This window comes from Carcharhinus amblyrhynchos, chromosome 18 (genome assembly GCF_965287045.1).
Source record: "Carcharhinus amblyrhynchos chromosome 18, sCarAmb.v2.hapA, whole genome shotgun sequence".
Lineage (NCBI taxonomy): Eukaryota > Metazoa > Chordata > Chondrichthyes > Carcharhiniformes > Carcharhinidae > Carcharhinus > Carcharhinus amblyrhynchos.
The window spans coordinates 36,753,942-36,771,769 of NC_137341.1; the positions used below are offsets into that span (position 1 = coordinate 36,753,942).

Consider the following 17,828-nt stretch of genomic DNA (forward strand, 5'->3'; position numbering starts at 1 on the left):
ATATTACAGTTAACATTCTTCCATCTAACTCCTCGAGTGGATGAAATATTTAAAGGAAAGATCTATTTGGAAAATGACTTGTGTTTATCTGTGTTACAAAATGCTTCACAGCCAATGAAGTGCTTTAACAGTGTAGCCACTGTTGTAATGTAGGAAATGTGGCAGCCAATCTGCATGCAATGATCCCAGAAATGGAGGTATTGCCCAGATAATTGTTTTGGTGGCATTGGTTGTTGAAGTTGATCCCAGGAATAGAGGGATTTTCTCGTGAGGAGAGGTTGGGTAGGTTAGGTAGGTTGGGCATTTACTCATTGGCATTTTAGAAGGATGCGAGACAACCTTATTAAGACATATTGGATTCTCAGGAGGCTTGACAAGGTAGATGCTGAGAGGTTGTCTAGGGGAGTCTAGGATCAGAGGGCATAATCCCAGAGTAAGGGGTCACCCGTTTAATACAGAGATGATGTCTCTCAGAGGGTAGTGAATCTGTGGAATTCTTTACCACGGAGGGCTGTGGGAGGCTGGGATGCTAAGTCACTATGTTCAAGGTTGAGACGGACAGATTTTTAATCCAGTAAAGGGATCAAGAGTTATGAGGATAAGGTGGGAAAGTGGAGTTGAGGATTATTGCATCAGATTAGCCATGATCTCATTGAATGGCGGAGCAGATTCAGTGGGCTAAATGGCTTACCTCTGCTCCTACATCTTATCTTGTGGTCTGTTCACTAACACTCCTTTTTATTATTAACCAAGATTGTTAGAGGGTGATTGCAGTGAGTGGTGTCCAACTTGTGATTTCCCCGTTTGTTTTCTAGTACCGCGTGTTGTTGCAGTTTCGCCTCAAATGAGGCTGGTCGAAGACAATCCTTCATCGCTTTCTCTTGTGGAAATTTACAAGCAACGCTGTGCCAAAAAGGGCATTGAACATGACAATCCTATATCCCGTTACTATGACAGATTGGCTACTGTGCAGGCCAGAGGAACCCAAGCAAGTCATCAGGTACCAAATGTTAGAATGTAACTAACGATAGTAGTGGATCTGTTATAGTTTGACTTATGGTGACAAGCTGTAAGAGTCATCTGACTCAGTACACTATGTAGCCAATGACAGAATGATTTGGTGGCCAACTGACCAGCTGATTCAGTACAAGTCAGAATCTGGTGGGAATTGTGGGGAGCTTGGAATGGCCCGGGGTGAGGCCTCAAGTGCTGGAGAATTGAAGTTTCTTTATTAATCCGTTTTCTTTGATTTATCAGTTGAAGCAAGTTTTGTTTCATTTTATTGCCTTTAATTGAAGAACATCTTCTGCTGGATGAATACCAAATATATGAAAGTGACTTTTTGTTGCGTTGTTAAGGTGGTTTTTATAGGAACAGGGGGAGGAGGCCATTCAGCCTCTCGAGCCTGTTCTGCACCTCAACCCTACTTCATTTCTACATCCTTTGAAAGCTTTACAACAACAGTTAACATGTATGTAGCATTTTTTAATGTAGTAAAATGTCCCAAGATATTTCCCAAAGCAATTGTCCAACAAAACTTGCTGAACCACATTAGGAGGTTTCAGAAAAAGAGGCTAAAAGTTTGGTGAAAGGGATAAACTTTAAAGAGTAACTTGAGGAGAGAGAAGTAGAGAGACAGAGAGGTTTAGAGAGGGAATTCCAGAGCTTGGCACTTCTGCAGCTGTTGAAGGAATGATCAAAATCATGGATGCAAAAGAGGGCAGAATTGTTTGCTTGAGAGAAGTCTTGTAAACTCCATTTTGATAGTTTCAATTGACTCCCTACAGTTGGTGTAGAAAGTTCTAGATTTCTACTAGCCGTTGTTTGTGAAAAATGCTTCCAGTTTGAATACCTACGTGGCCTAGCTCTAATTTTTAGATTTTCGTCCTTCCTTTCTTGCTTTCTCCAACTAAATGGAAATTGCTTTCCTTTTCTTTAGCTACCCTATTGAATCCTTCAATCATCTAGAACATCTCAGTCCACAATCTCCAATACTTAAGTGAATGCGAGGCATGTTTATGCAACCTAGTCGCATAATTTAACCCTCTATCATTCAGTAATTTAAGGTAACTGATATGAAAATAGAGCAGGCGGATGAACTTGCCCACTGGGATAGTCAACATAAGTTGATGGAGCAATGAAGAAGTTAAATGCTCTAAAAGAGGTGTTTTAAGGTAACTGTTATTGGTGCAGCTGTAAAATCCAGCTACTAAATAGTATGCTTAATTGTCATGTGCAAAACAACATGGAGTGAATCTGAGAATGGACCTTGAAGGTTGGAAGAATAATGGAGTTCTTTTGAGTTACCTTGCTACACAAGCATGTTGAAAATTAATGGTTCAAGGAGAATGATTAATGAGCGGGACCTTGAAGTAGCACAGAAGCAGAGAGCAGTGGTGAGGTTGATTATAATCAGAAAGATGACATGTTGTAGCTACATTATCTCAGAGACAAAAGTTACTGAGGCTTGTTACAAATCTGAAAAAGTTACCAGTACCAGATGCAATCTTCAGAGACTGGACTGTGAAGTGCCCTGGTCACTGACCTTGCGTGGAGTAGATTGTGATAAAATAATGATTTAGGTGTTGCATTCTACTCGTTGCGTCTATAGTACGTAAGTTAAATGAATCTTGGCATTATGTAATAAATTACTAGATTCAAAAATGGCCCCGATTTTACCGGTCCTGATTCTGCAGTTGCCAGAAGAGGTTTCGCAGCATGTTCCTCATTCATGTGATCTCCACTTGTGGGCGTTCACTATCGCTCACTGCTCCACTCTCTCTATGTATCCACCTCCCTGTTTCCTCCATGTTGTCATCCCATTCTGAGTTTGAAGAGCCAGTGATTTTTATTTTTGTTGTTACATGTGGCTACAGCTTTGGAGAGGATCTGTCATCGAAGCTGCACTAACCCTGGCACCAGAAATAGTTCAAGCTGCTTTTGGTTTGGGTATCTCTCCATGTTCTTCAAGGAACACTCCCACAATAAATTTGACAGATGGTATTATGGTTCTGTTATAAAAGCTAGATGGGCAAAGCTCTCTTTCCGTCTGTGCCTCAATGCTGTGAAAACCTGGCATTGGTGTCATCGAAAGTGTCTCAGAAAGAAGAAAAATCTTTGATTTTTATATACCTTTCATGTAGAGGGAGGATGGGAAAAGGTTTGTGTGGAGCATGAAAACAGGCTTGGATCACTTGCACCAAATAGATTTATAGAATCCCTACAGTGAAGGAGGCCATTTGCTCCATGAAGCCTGCACTGACAATAATTCCACCCAAGCCCTATCCCCATAATCCCACATAGTAGATGGGTAGTTGCCTAATTATATATGGGATAAGCTCCTTGATTTAGACCTGAACATTTTCTTACTATAAAATGCTTCAGATCTTTCAATCTTTACTAGCTTTTTTTTTTAGTCGCAGCTTTGTGAAAGTGCCCCTCCTTAAATGCCTCATACATTTTCACTTGTGTTATGCTGTGTAGAAATTGGCATTAGCTGAATTGACTAAAACGAAGAGTTGGAAATGTGCCCCAGTGTGCTGTCTCTGGTCTTTCTGAGATGCAGGAATGTGTGTTCTGGGGTGGGGGGGGAGGCGGGAGGTGGTGGGCGGAGGGGGGCATGGGAAGCACTGACAGCAGAAGAAAAATAAACAGGAGTGCCAAGGAACAAACCTGACCTTACACTTGAGGGAAATTGTGAGGTGGTATCCCTGTTCAAATAAACGCTTTACTTGAAAGGTCAGATTACGTGTTTGCTTTATGAGGCCTCACACCGTCGAAATGAGCTAAGTATTTTGAAAAGATGAACATGATATTTGGTGAAATCGGAATCTCTGAATTTGCAGTGTGTGTTGTAGATTGCTCTGCTTAGAGAATTTAAACTTAACATTGATAAGAATTTATTTCTGGTAAACAGCTGCGTGTCAAGCAGACAGCAGCCTGCTCACGAACATAAACCCTTTATGGATGAGAGTAAAGTGCATCTCTTAACTAAAAGCTTAATATCTTTTAACTCTGCTATTAGTGGAAGTCTGTTTTTGTTTAAGGCTGGTAAGTACTGCCTCCTGAACATCTTGCCATCATACTTTGCATAATTTGGCACTCGCTGCAAATCAAATTCTATTAGAGCGAGATCAAAATGGTTAGCTAAAATGGTTAATAAACCCAGCTGAAATAAGTGTAGAATCTTTGCATAAATGTGACATCCAAAGTTAATATGAGCTTGTTATGTTGTAAATAATCAGTTGAAAGTTTGATGGAGGTAATTATTTTAAAATGGCACTAAAATAGCTAAGATTTTGTCGTCAGTTTGATTAAAATTACTTGTTAATGTACAAGCACAAAATTTTTAGAACACTCCAAAACTTTCTTCAGAATTACTCGTAGAACTATTTTTCAAGTATAGAGTGTTAGAAGTTTACAGCATGCAAACAGGTCCTTTGACCCAACTTGTCCATACTGCCCTTTTTTTTAACCACTAAGCCAGTCCTAATCGATCGTCCTAGAGGGCAATTTCAACTATATTATACTTAGGGCAATGTTAGGTTGTGTTCTGGCTTACAATAGTGCAGCATTATTTTTCATGTTTAACAGTTTATATATCATAGAATAGAATTCCTCCAGTACAAAAGGATGCCATTCAGCCCATCGAGTCTGTATCAATCACAATCCCACCCAGGCTTTATTCCTGTAGCTCCACACATTTACTCTGTTAATCCCCATGACACTAGGATCAATTTTAGCATGGCTAATCAACCTAACCCACACATTTATATATATTATATTCTTATTAAAGGTGCAAACAGTACAAGTGATGTATGTATAGAATCATCTGTTGAAAGCCAAAATCTTGAGCGGCGTTTATTGACCATTATTGATCTTGCTATACTAGAATTTGATTTGCAGTGAGCTTGATTCTCTCCCTAAACCCCTCTCTCCATCTCCATCATCCTTTAAAATTCCCTTCAAAACCTAGCTTTTTCTTGGCCACCTATCTTATTCTGTGCCTCTTTGGCTTGGTGTCAAATTTCTTTTTCATAATGCCCCACAAAGCACCTTGGGCCGTTTTAGTTGAAAGAAATCATAGAAACCCTACAGTACAGAAAGAGGCCAGTCGGCCCATCGAATCTGCACCAACCACAATCCCAGCCGGGCAGCCCCCCCACAATGTACATATTTTACCCACTAATCCTCTAACCTATGCATCTATGGTCAATTTAGCATGGCCAATCAACCTAACCTGCACGTCTTTGGACTGTGGGAGGAAACCCATGCAGACACAAGGAGAATGTGCAACCTCCACATAGACAGTGACCCAAGCTGGGAATTGAACCCAGGTCCCTGGAGCTGTGAAGCAGCTAACCGCTGTGCTACCGTGCCACCCAAAGGTGCTAGGTAAATGCAAATTGTTGTGTGCAAACCATAGAATCCCTATAGTACAGAAGGAGGCCATTTGGCCCATCAAGTCTGTACCAATCACAGCTCACTCATTCCTGTAACCCCACAATTTACCCTGTTAATCCCCTTGATACTGGGGTCAATTTAGCATGATCAGGTAGGCTAGCTAAAGTCATAGAGAATGAGCCTGGAACTTGCTAACATGATCTACAACCATGTAGCTGGTGACTGGATAATAGATCTTAACACCAGTCTTTATTGGCTGTTTACCATTTTCAAAATCCAAAACTTTCCTCAGAATTGCTTTTATTTTTATGTTGCAGCACACATGGAAACCATTGTTTGTTTTGCATGCATGTAGATGTTTTGGCCATCGATCCCACTTCATTCATCTGTAGATTGTGACTTTGTGCCAGTCTCGCTTGCTTTTCTCGGAGTTTTATGCTTTTCGTCCTGGTTTCTAGCTAAGCCTGTCAGTGCTTCTAAAACGCTGAGAGACTGGGACCCTCCATTTACTGCCCTGTGCCTGTTTTAGGCTGGACCAAGAAATGATGGCATTGATGTTGATTTATTTTAAAAATATCATGTCACAACCGAAAGAGAGATTTGGGACAGTTTGCTGTACCCATTTGGATGCTGCACAGAGATATGAAGCCAGCTGTGACTCATGATTGTTGAGTGCATGGAGTGCCAAGACGGAAATTTTCACCGATTTGGCAGTAATTTCGGAGAATATTCCTGCCCCTGAATATCAGTGATCCTTTCTGGCCTTTTATAATCGATTACAATCGGAGGTAACCTTTTAAACCACCTCATCTCAAAAGCAGAGAGAGAAAAATCTCTTGATGGTTTCTGCAGGATTATGTCTTCCCAACAACTTTATGACAAAAGAAGGTTGTGTAATGCGAAATGTCAACAGTTGAAATGTCAATGATGAATAAAATGTTAGCCAATTTTCAGCATGTACGAAGGACAATAGATAAATTGAGGCACTCCCGGTAACGTGTTCATCCATATTCTGCATTCCGCCCCCATCCCCCCCACACATCCTGAAATCGGCTGGAGCAGACTGTGCGCAAGGCTTCAATTATTTTCCTGAGCTAAGCTTTCCTCAGCGCTGCATTGCACATATGATATTCGTGGAAGTTTGATTTGTTTCGCATTCATATTCATACAACATGTTCATGCCAGACAGCTAACCACCCTACAATATGCTGGGTTTAAGCTCATGTCAAACAGAAACCGCACAATCTTGCTCAGTCATCTGCATCATGAGCTGCTCCAAGCACCGGTGCCAACTCTGTTGTAAGATCGAGAAGTTGACAAAAATACATGAGCAGTTGTAACAGGAAAATCTTCAGTGAATGATTTATCGTACTGCACAGATCCTAATTTAACACCCGTGTGACTTTAACTGATCTATAAATACGGTGACTCTTCCTCATCTGCCTCCTTCTCCCCTTGCTTCTTGTTTCCTGTTTCCCTCCTCCTCCCTCTTTGCTTCTCCCTGTTCTCCCTCAGTGGCTTAGTCCCACCTAAACACTCATTTTATTCACAAGGCAGCACAGTGGTTAGCACTGCTACCTCACAGTATCAGGGACCCAGATTCAATTCCTAGCTTGGATCACTGTCTGCACATTCTCCCTGAGTCTGCATGGGTTTCCTCCAGGTGCTCTGGTTTCCTCTCATAGTACAAAAGATACGCTGGTTGGTGCATTGGTCAAGCTAAATTACCCCTTGGTGTTCCTGAACAGGCGCCAGAATGTGGTGATTAGGGGATGTTCACAGTAACTTCATTGCAATGTTACTGTAAGTCTACCTGTAACACTTTTAAATAAATTTAATGTATATTTTCTTTCACGTTCCTTATAGTAATACTGGTCGGAATTTAATGCTCTCCCTCATGGTGAGATTGGGGGTCATTTAATCAGGTGGGAGGGTGGCAGTTGGGAATTGACACTTCATTTGGCCGGTCTTCCTGAGAAGAGGTGATGTGGCACACTTGCCAGCCCTTTAGCTGGCAAGCAAACCACACCCCCCCCCCCCCAATGCTTCATTACATGTCATCCCCTGTGCCCAACTCTTCACGGTTTTCTTTATCTTAAGAAATTAAGTATGATGTCCTAAGTACTTACTGTGTAATACTTTCACATATAACAAGGCATTAAACTGAAATTCTGGGCTTTCTTCAGGTTCTGCGAGACATTCTGAAGGAGGTGCAGGGGAACATGGTGCCACGGAGCATGTTGAAGGAATGGGCCTTGCATACCTTCCCTAATGCCACTGACTACTGGACCTTTAGAAAGATGTTCACCATCCAACTTGCGTTAATTGGTTTTGCTGAGTTTGTTCTCCACCTGAACCGCCTTAACCCAGAGATGCTTCAAATTGCACAGGTAGACACAGAATCTTAATGTTGTTATGGTGTCTGTTACTTAAGCTTGCTGACTACATTCGCTGCAGTACGTTTTGTAGACATGCTGTAGCTCGCGTTGAATTTTAACACCCTTGGTGTACTTACTGAGCATTTCCCTGTTTAGTGCTTGCTGCCAGTCTGCGCAAGATGCCTGAAGCAGGTGCAGCTAATGGTCATTGTGGAGCTAAAGACTATTTATGTAACTAATTTGAAGCAATTTAAACAAAATGATAATTGCACTGAGCTGAAATGAATCCAGTGAGAGCAAAGAACTGTTGTCTGTACTGGGGTTTCTACCCAGCTATATTTTACAGCTCCTGGTTTTGTCTCGTGCCAAAGCAATTAATGCTGGGATTGTTTTTTTAAGTTCTTCTCAATCTCACTTCTTGATTCACTTTAAAATAATTAAAGGTGAACTTTTCATCTATCAAAGCAAAGATTGCATTTCAGATTTTATTTCTGATAAGAACGAAGTGTGAATTTGTAATTTGATATTATTTCCTGTTGCCATCTTACTGTCAATGTTACGAAGCATTGAATTGCATTTAAAGCACAGAAACAGGCCATTCAACGTAACGGGGTCTATGTTGGTATCTATGCTCCATGTGATCTCCATCTCCCATCCTGTTCATCTAACCCTGACCAGCACATTCTTCTCTTCCTTTTCTCCCTGTCTATTAATTTTGATGTTCCCTTCAATGCATTGGTGCTGTTTGCCACCTATGGTAGCGAATTCCGCATATTAACCACTCTCCATATATAAAAAGTTTTTCATGAATTCTCTATTGGATTTTTAGTGACTGTCTTATAAATTAATTTATTAGTGTCACAAGTAGATTTACATTAATACTGCAATGAAATTACTGAGAAAATCCCTTTGTTGTCACACTCCGGCACCAGTTTGGGTTCACTGAGGGAGAATTCAGCTTAGGCAATGCACCTAACCAGCATGCCTTTTGGACTGTGGGAGGAAACCGGAGCCCACGGAGGAAACCCATGCAGACACAGGGAGAGCATGCAGACTCCACACGGACAGTGACTGAAGCTGGAAATTGAACCCAGGTCCCTGGCGCTGTGAAGCAGCAATGCTAACCACTGTGCCACCCCTGTTTCCTGGTTTGTGCTTTCTGACACTTGAAAACATCTTCCCCAAGTCTATTCTCTGAAACCATTTCAAAATCTTAAAAGACCTTGGCCATGATTCTCCCAAGCCACTGTGCTGACTTTTGTTGCGTCAACCAGTTTGTGGGATTTGCACCCTGCTAATGTTTCCTGGATTTCCAGTGGTGCCTGCTTCCCGCTGGAAATTGGCTGGGAAGCACAAAGATCATTAACGTGGTCCTTTTTTAATCTCATTTAAATGAGATTAGTGCACCTGGGACTGAAGTCCCTGGGCCCGCGAGCATCTCCCCTTCCCCTCGCCAGAGTATTTCACTCCAGTGGGGATTACTATAGCTCCTCACTTTTGGAAAACTAGCGACTGGACCACGCTGGAGTGAAGGAGGGGGTATTTGTAGCCCCTTCCCCCAGAGGGTCGGGGTGGTGCCCCTTGGGCATTGACACCCTAGCAGTGCCAGCCTGTGCCCCGGCACTGCCCAAGGGACAATGTGCCAATGCCCAGAGGCCATGTTGGCACTGCCCTTCAGGCATAAGGCATTGCCAATGAGACAGGGCATATGGTAGCAAGGCTTGATGGTGGTGGGGCCTATGGCACAATCCGGAGGTGGGTGGGTCCTGCTGCAATCCGGGATGGGCTTTTCAGGGTTGACCCAGGAATGGTCAGGGGCCAGTGATTGGGCCGTGGAAGGGGTGGAGAACCAGACTTGCAGGGGCCGCAGGGCAATCGAGCTGGCCAGCAGTTGGGCGGCCATCAGTATAGGGCCATTGCACATCCATCGATCTTGGCACTCGGCATGGCCCTCCAACAGGGCTTGGTTCCCTGATTTTTAATGATATTCACGCTGGTGGCTTCTGCAGTGCAGAGTGTGGGGGATTCTTCTTTGAACCCCCACTGGAAAAAAAAAGTTTGAATTACTCCTGTTTTCATGCAAATTCAACACTTGTCAAATCATCTTTTCTGGAGTTAAAAAAGCCACAGACTGTTTGCTGATGGGTATAAACTCTCAGTTATGGTATCAATCTAGTGAATCATTTGGCACCTTGTCCAGTGGTGCTGCATCATCTTTAAAACCTGAGGACTAGAACTCCCAAGTGTGGTCTAACAAAGTTTCTATACAATTTAAAATTCTAGCCCTCTATAAATGAACTCCAGTGCATTGTTTGCTTTTCTTATAAACTTGTTAACCTGCATTGCTGCTTTGTGATTTGTGTATCTTGACCCCCAAATCCTGTTCTTCTTTCCTATTTAAACACTTAATTTCCATCGGATATCTGCCCTTCTTCTACCTACCAAAATTTACCTTCTCTCTTTCCTCTACATCGAAATTCATTTGGCAATTGTCCACCCGTTCTGCGAATTTATTAATATCTCCCCATTGTAGTTCTGCTCAATATTAATTTCACCCATGCACCTGCCCGACATTGTTTCCGGATTGTTTAACTAATCGGTGAACAGTTGCATTCCTAGCACTGATCCTTTCAAACATCCTTTCTCGTTTCTTACCCATCTGACTAACTACCTTTTAACCCAGACTCGGAGTTTTCTGGTTTGTAATCAAGTCTTTCCGTTCAGCTACTTGTTTTCTGATTCCAAGTGTATTGACCTTAGCCTTGAGTCATTGTGTTGCACCTTATCAAAGGCCTTTTGAAAATCCAAATATATTATTCACAGCGTCACTCTTGTCTTCATTACTTCAAGTAATTCAATAAGGTTAGTTAGGAATAATCTTCCCTTTTGGAATCCATCCTGACTAAGATATTCTCTTGATTGGGAGTCCATTATGCAAACTACAGGCTTTACTGATTTGAGAACTGCTTAATTTTTCTTTATCAATATTACCAGATCACCACTAAATTATGTATCAAAAGGTTAGCTCTCCTAACCTCGTATCATAAATAGCAGTAGTCTTCAGGTTCATAAAAAGCAAATGAATTAAATAGAACTGGTGAATGACTCCAGCAACCAATGCAAGCTGTAAAGCCATATTGCTGTAAGGTGCTATCTTCAAAGTTGTTACTTCAAATCTGCATGATCCAGTAATATCGCTTCAGAATCCGCCCTGTAGCACAGATTGAAGATGGTAATGAATTTTTCAGCCAAAGAGTTCTTAAAACATCCTGATGCTCAGTAATGTTGAAGAGTTCCCACCCTTTGGTTAACAAATTTGTTAAAAAAAGAATTTGCATTTATGTAGTGTCCAGGTTGTCTCAAAATGTTTCACCAGCTAATAGAATCATTGGAAAAGGAGGTGGCGGTTGGGACAGGAGGAGTCCACTCAGCCCCTCGAGCCCGCTTTACCATTCAATAGGGTCATGGTTGATATGTGGCCTAACTCCATATACCTGCCTTGGGCCCCTATCCCTTGATACCCCTGCTCAATAAAGATTTGTCCGTCTCAGACTTGAACCTAAGAATTGAATCAGCATCCACTACCGTTTGAGGAGGAGAGTCCCAATCCTCCCCCACTCCCTTCGTGTGAAAGCATTTTCCAGCATCTCTCCTTAGGCCTATGTCTTGGCCCTAAATTTTAGATTATGGGCTCTGGATCTATAGCCCTCAACCAATGGAAGTTTATCCTTATCCACCCTGTCCTCCCCTGTAAATATTTTGTTGACTTCTATGAGATCATCCCTCAACCTTCTGAATTTAAGAGAATAAAGACCTAATTTGTCTCATCTCCCTCATAACTTAACCCCTGAAGTCCAGGTATCATTCTTATAAGCCTGAATTGAACTCTCTCCAGGGCCAAAACATCCTTCCTAAAGTGTGGTACCCCTATCTGTTCACAGTTCTCTTAGTGAGGTCTAACTCAGGTTTTGTATAAGTAGCATAACATCTGCATTCCTATACGTATGCCCTTTAGATATAAAGGCCAGCATTTTGTTGGCCTTTGACTGTTTTCTGCACCTGTTCGTGGCATTTTAAGGAGCTATGCACCTGAGCCTCCAAATCTCATTATACATCCAGTGAATTTAACTTTATGCCTTCTTAAAAAATGCCCTGATCTAGCCTTTCTTTGATCTGAACTGGATAACCTCACAATCGTTTTTATTAAAAGCTCCCCAGTTCTGCTCTGCTATTCAGTTAGATCATGGCTATTTCGTACTTTAAACCTATTTTAGCCCCAGGACCCTCAATAACCTGACCCAGTAAATCATAATCTTGAAAGTTCCAGTGAAGTGGGTGACTGAGGTGAAGGCATTTCTGTTTAACGTTCTCGAAAGTTTTCATTAGTATTTAGACAAGAAAGTACACAAAAGGATCGAATGAAAAGATATTGCAATGAAGGAATGGTTTTCTGGGTCCTGTTGTGAACTGCATTACTTTAAAGATTACTTTTTAAGATTAACTGACTACTTGAATGAAAAGGTAAAGGCACTGGCACCTTTGTCCCATTTGTGTTTTTATTTCTCATAATGACACCTACATTAGCTGTTAGTTGTACATTGCTGTCTATCATGTTTGCCTGCTGAATGGGATCCTGTTGTGTTGCAGGACACCGGAAAGCTCAATGTGGCGTACTTCAGGTTCGATATCAATGACAACTCTGGCGATCTGGACGCCAACCGCCCTGTGCCCTTCCGACTGACTCCAAACATCTCGGAGTTTCTCACCACCATCGGAGTGTCGGGCCCGCTCACCGCCTCAATGATAGCTGTTGCCAGGTGTTTCGCTCAACCAAACTTTAAGGTAAGGGAGATGAGAGCGTCTTACCCTGCACCGTCAGACTTTCCACACTGCTGGCCAGCCAGCCGGGTCAGAACCACATCTGGAACTTTCTTATAAATAGGCCAAAAGATGGTGGGTGGCTGCCATTGCTCAGCTGTCATCAGTCGGACAATTTAAATTCCTTTGTGCAATCTGTTCCATTAACCGGAGCCAGGGATGGAAAGGTGAACCATTCCAGTTTAGAATGCCAAAACCTTCTTGGAAGCTAAGAGCAACAATCACAGACTGAAACAACTGGAGTTCAGTGTGCAGCAGGAATGAATTCTCCGTCCTTGTACAGATGTATCTGCAGATTCTCTTTGTGTTCTTTCAAACTGCACGCAGTCGGCGCTGCTCACGGCTAGACCCGTTTCACACATTGATATATTAAGCATCCCCCCCAAATTGGGGGGGAAGGTCTCATCGTGCTATTCCAAGTGCTATATTGTCTGTACTACTCAGGCCTTGCCTTCCCAATTCCTGGATTATTGCTACCCACCATCAGAGCTTTGTTCCCAAACATTGCCATACTGGGCCCCTGATTGTTTTCAATTGTGTATTTTTTTTAAACTAAATGGATTGCCGGGAAGACAAAATGCTGCATTTATTTGGTGCCTCTCCCAGCCTCAATATATCCCAGAGCACTGAACAGATATTGAGGTACTTTTTGGAGTGTCGTCGCCTTTGTAATGGAGCAAACACTGTAACTATAACTAATGTGTGCAATCATCTCCCACATAGCAATGTGATAATTACCAGATGATCTGATTGGAACACTGGAGAGAACTCCCCTGCCCCTCTTTTTAAAAAAAAATCCTCTGGCACTATTTTTAATATTCACCTACAGAACATTTTGGCTTAATGTCTCATCGGAAAGGTAGCTCTGTGAAACAGTGCAGCACTCCCACAGTACTGCGCTGAGGCCCAGCCTGGACTATGCCATGTAAACTCTGGAATGGGGCTTGGACCAATGATCTTTCGATGGCGGCGTTGGACTGGCGTGAACATAGTAAGAAGTCTCACAACACCAGGTTAAAGTCCAACAAGTTTATTTAGAATCACAAGCTTTCAGAGAACTGCTCACCCACCTGATGAAGGAGCAGCACTCCGAAAGCTGGTGATTCCAGCTAAACCTGCGGTTGTGAGACCTACTGACTGCCGATTCAGAGATGAGCGTGTTACCCAATGAGGCAAGGCTGCAATTTAAATACTGCCACAATTCTTGATGGAGATTGCAGTGAAATCTGCTTTCATAAATGTTCCAAAGGCCACTTTTGCGCTTCCCTCACTGAAATAGGTGAAGGGTTTTAGTGTTGGTTTTCACTCGGATATAACCAGTCCTGGCTCTCCAGCTTTTATACGTTCAACATAGTTGTGCTATCTCTAGGTGAGAAATGATGAGTTTCATTCAATCTTTAACCAGAATAAAGTAAGACTGTAGAATAGCCAGGCCTGTCAAGCACCTAACTTCTCTGATTAGCCTGCTGTCCCAGTTAATCTTTTCTTCATTGAAGAATTCCGCTTTGATGGTCGGGTTAACACACTGTCATAAACGATTCAAATGTGATGTCTGTTACAATTCCTGTAGTGCATGATGTTCCTGTGCCTGCAGAGACACAGACGCACCAGCCTCTTTGCTCCCTGCCTCAAGCAACATGCAGCAGCTTACTTGTCACACACCTTCCTCTTCCCCCTGTCCTCCCCTCCCCTACATACCCCCCAGAAAGAATAGTTTAACAAAGAGCTAAAGCTAGGTTTTCTGGTGGTTGCGGCATTAATCTTTTACTTAATAAGTGGCAAGTCAACCAGGCTAAGAAGATGCTGAAACTGATTGGACATCCACACCGTGAGCTAAATGCTGAAGAAAATGCCCCAGCTGCGAGGGCATTTAAACACAATGTCGCAGCGGTTCTGAAATATTTCAAAGCCTGAAAGCAAATTTGATGAAAATTTGCACTCCTTCTTTCATTTTTATTTCTATCCTCAGTCAGTGTCGTTGCAAGAATTGCAATGATTTGAGGGTTTTTTTTGTAGTCCAATCCTTGTAGTACAGAAAGAGGCCATTCAGCCTGCCATGTATGTGCCGGCTCTTGAATCATAGAATCTGCACTGACAACAATCTTGCCCAGGCCTTATCCCTGTAATCTCACATATTTACCCCCCTAATCCCCCTTATGCTAAAGGGCAATTTACCACAGCCAATCCACCTTACTTGCACATCTTTGGACTGTGGGAGGAAACCGGAGCACCCAGAGGAAACCCATGCGGACATGGGAAAATGTGCAAACTCCACACAGACAGTGACCTGAGGCTGGAATCGAACCTGGGTCCCTGGCGCTGTGAGGCAGCAGTGCTAACCACCGTGCCTCCCATAGTTCGTGGAAAGAACTATCCCAATTACTACTCCTCCCCTACTGTTTCCCCGTAGCCATGCAATTTTTCCTTTTCAAGTATTTATTCCCTTTCCTGTTCAAAGTTATTATTGATTCCATTTCCACCATCCTTTCTGATACCGTATTCCAGATCCAGGCTGTTTATTTTGTTCATGACAAGGTAATCGTTAAGTTGCCTAATATGTGTTTTGGAAAATGGCAGTTCTCCCAGCTAGCTTTATGATTAAAATGCTGTTTGTGTGTGTTGTGCATGTGTTTTTTCTCCCCACATCCAATCAATGAAAGAATATGACTTATTACGCTTGCTGTGTCAGGGACAGGTCCCCTGGTTATTCTGTTAATTATAGATAATTATCCAATTTTCTTCTCCGCGCAGGTTGATGGCATTCTGAAAGCTGTGCTGCGAGATGAAATAATTGCCTGGCACAAGAAGACTCAGGAGGACACCTCCTCTCCACTCTCGGCAGCCGGCCAGCCTGAGAACATGGATAGCCAGCAGCTGGTCTCGCTGGTTCAGAAGGCAGTGACTGCTATCGTGACCCGGCTGCACAACCTGGCCCAGTTCGAGGGCGGTGAGAGCAAAGTCAACACGCTGGTCGCAGCTGCCAACAGCCTGGACAACCTCTGCCGCATGGACCCCGCCTGGCACCCTTGGCTGTGAGCACCGAACATGTGAACCCCAGAGAAAGGGGAAGGGTGGGGGATGGTTGTTGAGTCAGGGTTAGTATTTTGTTGCGACGTGCAGTGCACACCTTGAATTCTGTGGACTTTTTTTTGCTGGGCATTGAACATAAGAACTAGGACCACCTCAGCCTCCAGTTTTCCAATCTCTTAGTTTATGTTGCATTGCTCTGTCAGATCATGTGTGATCTCTTGTTTTTAGATGGAACCATTGATTAAAGCCTGTACAGGGGAGAGTGATTACAACAATACCTCAATCTTTATTGACACTCTGGTAGGACTAAATACCTGAGCAGTATTACTAGCTGCTGACTGTGATGGGGAAGTTACACGCAGTAAGCACAAAACTAAGCTGCAAAATGCTCTCAGCATTCTGTGCCCAGGGATGGGTGTTGTTTTACACTGTTAGAGGAAGATACAATGGTGGGAGTGAGGGAATGGATTCGAATGGAGTGGGGGTCAGAGGCACTGGTCACTGCTTGAGAGTGTTTATTAACAGATGTCTGGAACAGAAAAGATATTGGAGAGGATAGGAGTGGAGGTGAGGAAGCAGCTGGGAGTTTAACATTGAACTGGTAAAGCAAAATCTTTACCATCGTGTGCCCAAATCAGTAACTGTGTACATGTGTCCCCAAACTGGGGGCAGTTGAGTCCAGGGATAATGCACGAGCGTGCCGGGTTATTCGATTGTTTTAATTATGCGTTTCTCAGCATTAGCAGACACTGCAGAATTCTGCTGGTCTTTTTTAAAAAAAAATCTCATTTACCACGAAGTATTTCCACAGAAACAAATGCCTTTCGCAGACTGTGTCGAGGATGGGGGGTAGAGATATGGAGAGAGGTTTCTGTCGCTACAATCGTTAAGCAAGTACTGCACTTTTTGTAAGATTTGGGAAGTATTGTGCGTGAAGCATTTTTACTGTTTTTTTTGTACCCTGCCCGAGAATTGCCAGATCACGTGAGGAGGGACCCACTTCTCTGCATGAATTGAGTGCCCGCAATGATCTGTCAAAGATCAGGCTTTGGCCGACTGTACAGAATAGCTGCTTGTATTTTGTTTCTCCTCTTTGTAGTGTTTTTTGGGAAGGGAACCGTAGCTGAAATTTAGCTACGGTCAGCCCCTGTTGAGAATGCTGGGATATGAGAACGAGTTTGGTTATCTGCCCAAGCCTCGTCACACTGTTTAAAATACTTCCACAAAGGGTTTGTGGGCTTTTCAATGGGTATTGTAGACAGCATTATATATTTACAAAACCTGTGTGTTTTTTTTTACTGATACAAGTCAGTTTTAGTCTTGCCCATCTTGTAGAAAGTCTGTATCTCAGCGTGGCCAGTTCTTTTTTTTGTAATTTATGAACTTTTTTATTTTTACTTTTTAAGAAATAATATTGACTGTTTTGCCAACAGTTACTTAGAGGTTGTTCCATCATGTTGAAAAGAACTATATTTTGTACAGAATCTTGTTTGCAAAAAATAAATCATTTTATAACAAAAGCCATTTTCCCCGCTGGCGTTTGCGTCTGTTCCAAGGTTTTGCTGAATATCAGACACGCGCATTTTGTTTTTGCAGAGGTATTGCATCCCGTGCAATGAAGCAGGTTTTGCAGAATCGCTCAATTCTGCTCTGAATGTATGATACCTGAATTGTTGTTTCCAAAGTACAGTGTTGTTTAATTCTACCTCTGTTTCTAACTTGTAGAGTCCCTACAGTGCAGAAAGAGGCCATTCGGACCATTGAGTTTGTACCAACCACAGTCCCAACTAAGCTCTATGGTTGTAACTCCACATATTTACTCTGCTAATCCCCCTGACATTAGGGTCAATTTAGCGTGACCAATCAACCTAACCAGCACATCTTTGGACTGTGGGAGAAAGCCAGAGCACCCGGAGGAAACCCATGCAGACACGAGGAGATTGTGCGTACTCCACACAGACAGTGACCCGAGGATTTGAACCCAGGTCCCAGGCTCTATGAGGCAGCAATGCTAACTACTGTGCCACCCATGTTTTAAAATGTGAGACTGTCTATAAATGTAAATCCTCATGTAGCTTCTTTCATCTTCCTTGTAATCCACTTTCAGTAGCACTTCATTCCCACTTCGGCACTGGGATG

General features: G+C 42.8%; 1 protein-coding gene across 6 annotated transcripts in view; it reads left to right on the plus strand.

The window, feature by feature from the left end:
- The window catches only part of trrap (transformation/transcription domain-associated protein), a 219,792-nt gene extending 202,612 nt beyond the window's left edge, over positions 1 to 17,180 (plus strand). For all 6 annotated transcript variants that reach the window (XM_080206827.1, XM_080206829.1, XM_080206830.1 and 3 more), the window contains 4 exons: positions 816 to 1,000; positions 7,590 to 7,793; positions 12,429 to 12,623; positions 15,411 to 17,180. In XM_080206827.1, the coding sequence (XP_080062953.1) occupies positions 816 to 1,000; positions 7,590 to 7,793; positions 12,429 to 12,623; positions 15,411 to 15,695 (869 nt within the window). In that variant the 3' untranslated portion in view covers positions 15,696 to 17,180. The remainder of the gene's footprint in view (positions 1 to 815; positions 1,001 to 7,589; positions 7,794 to 12,428; positions 12,624 to 15,410) is intronic.
- Positions 17,181 to 17,828: the final 648 nt, after the last annotated feature.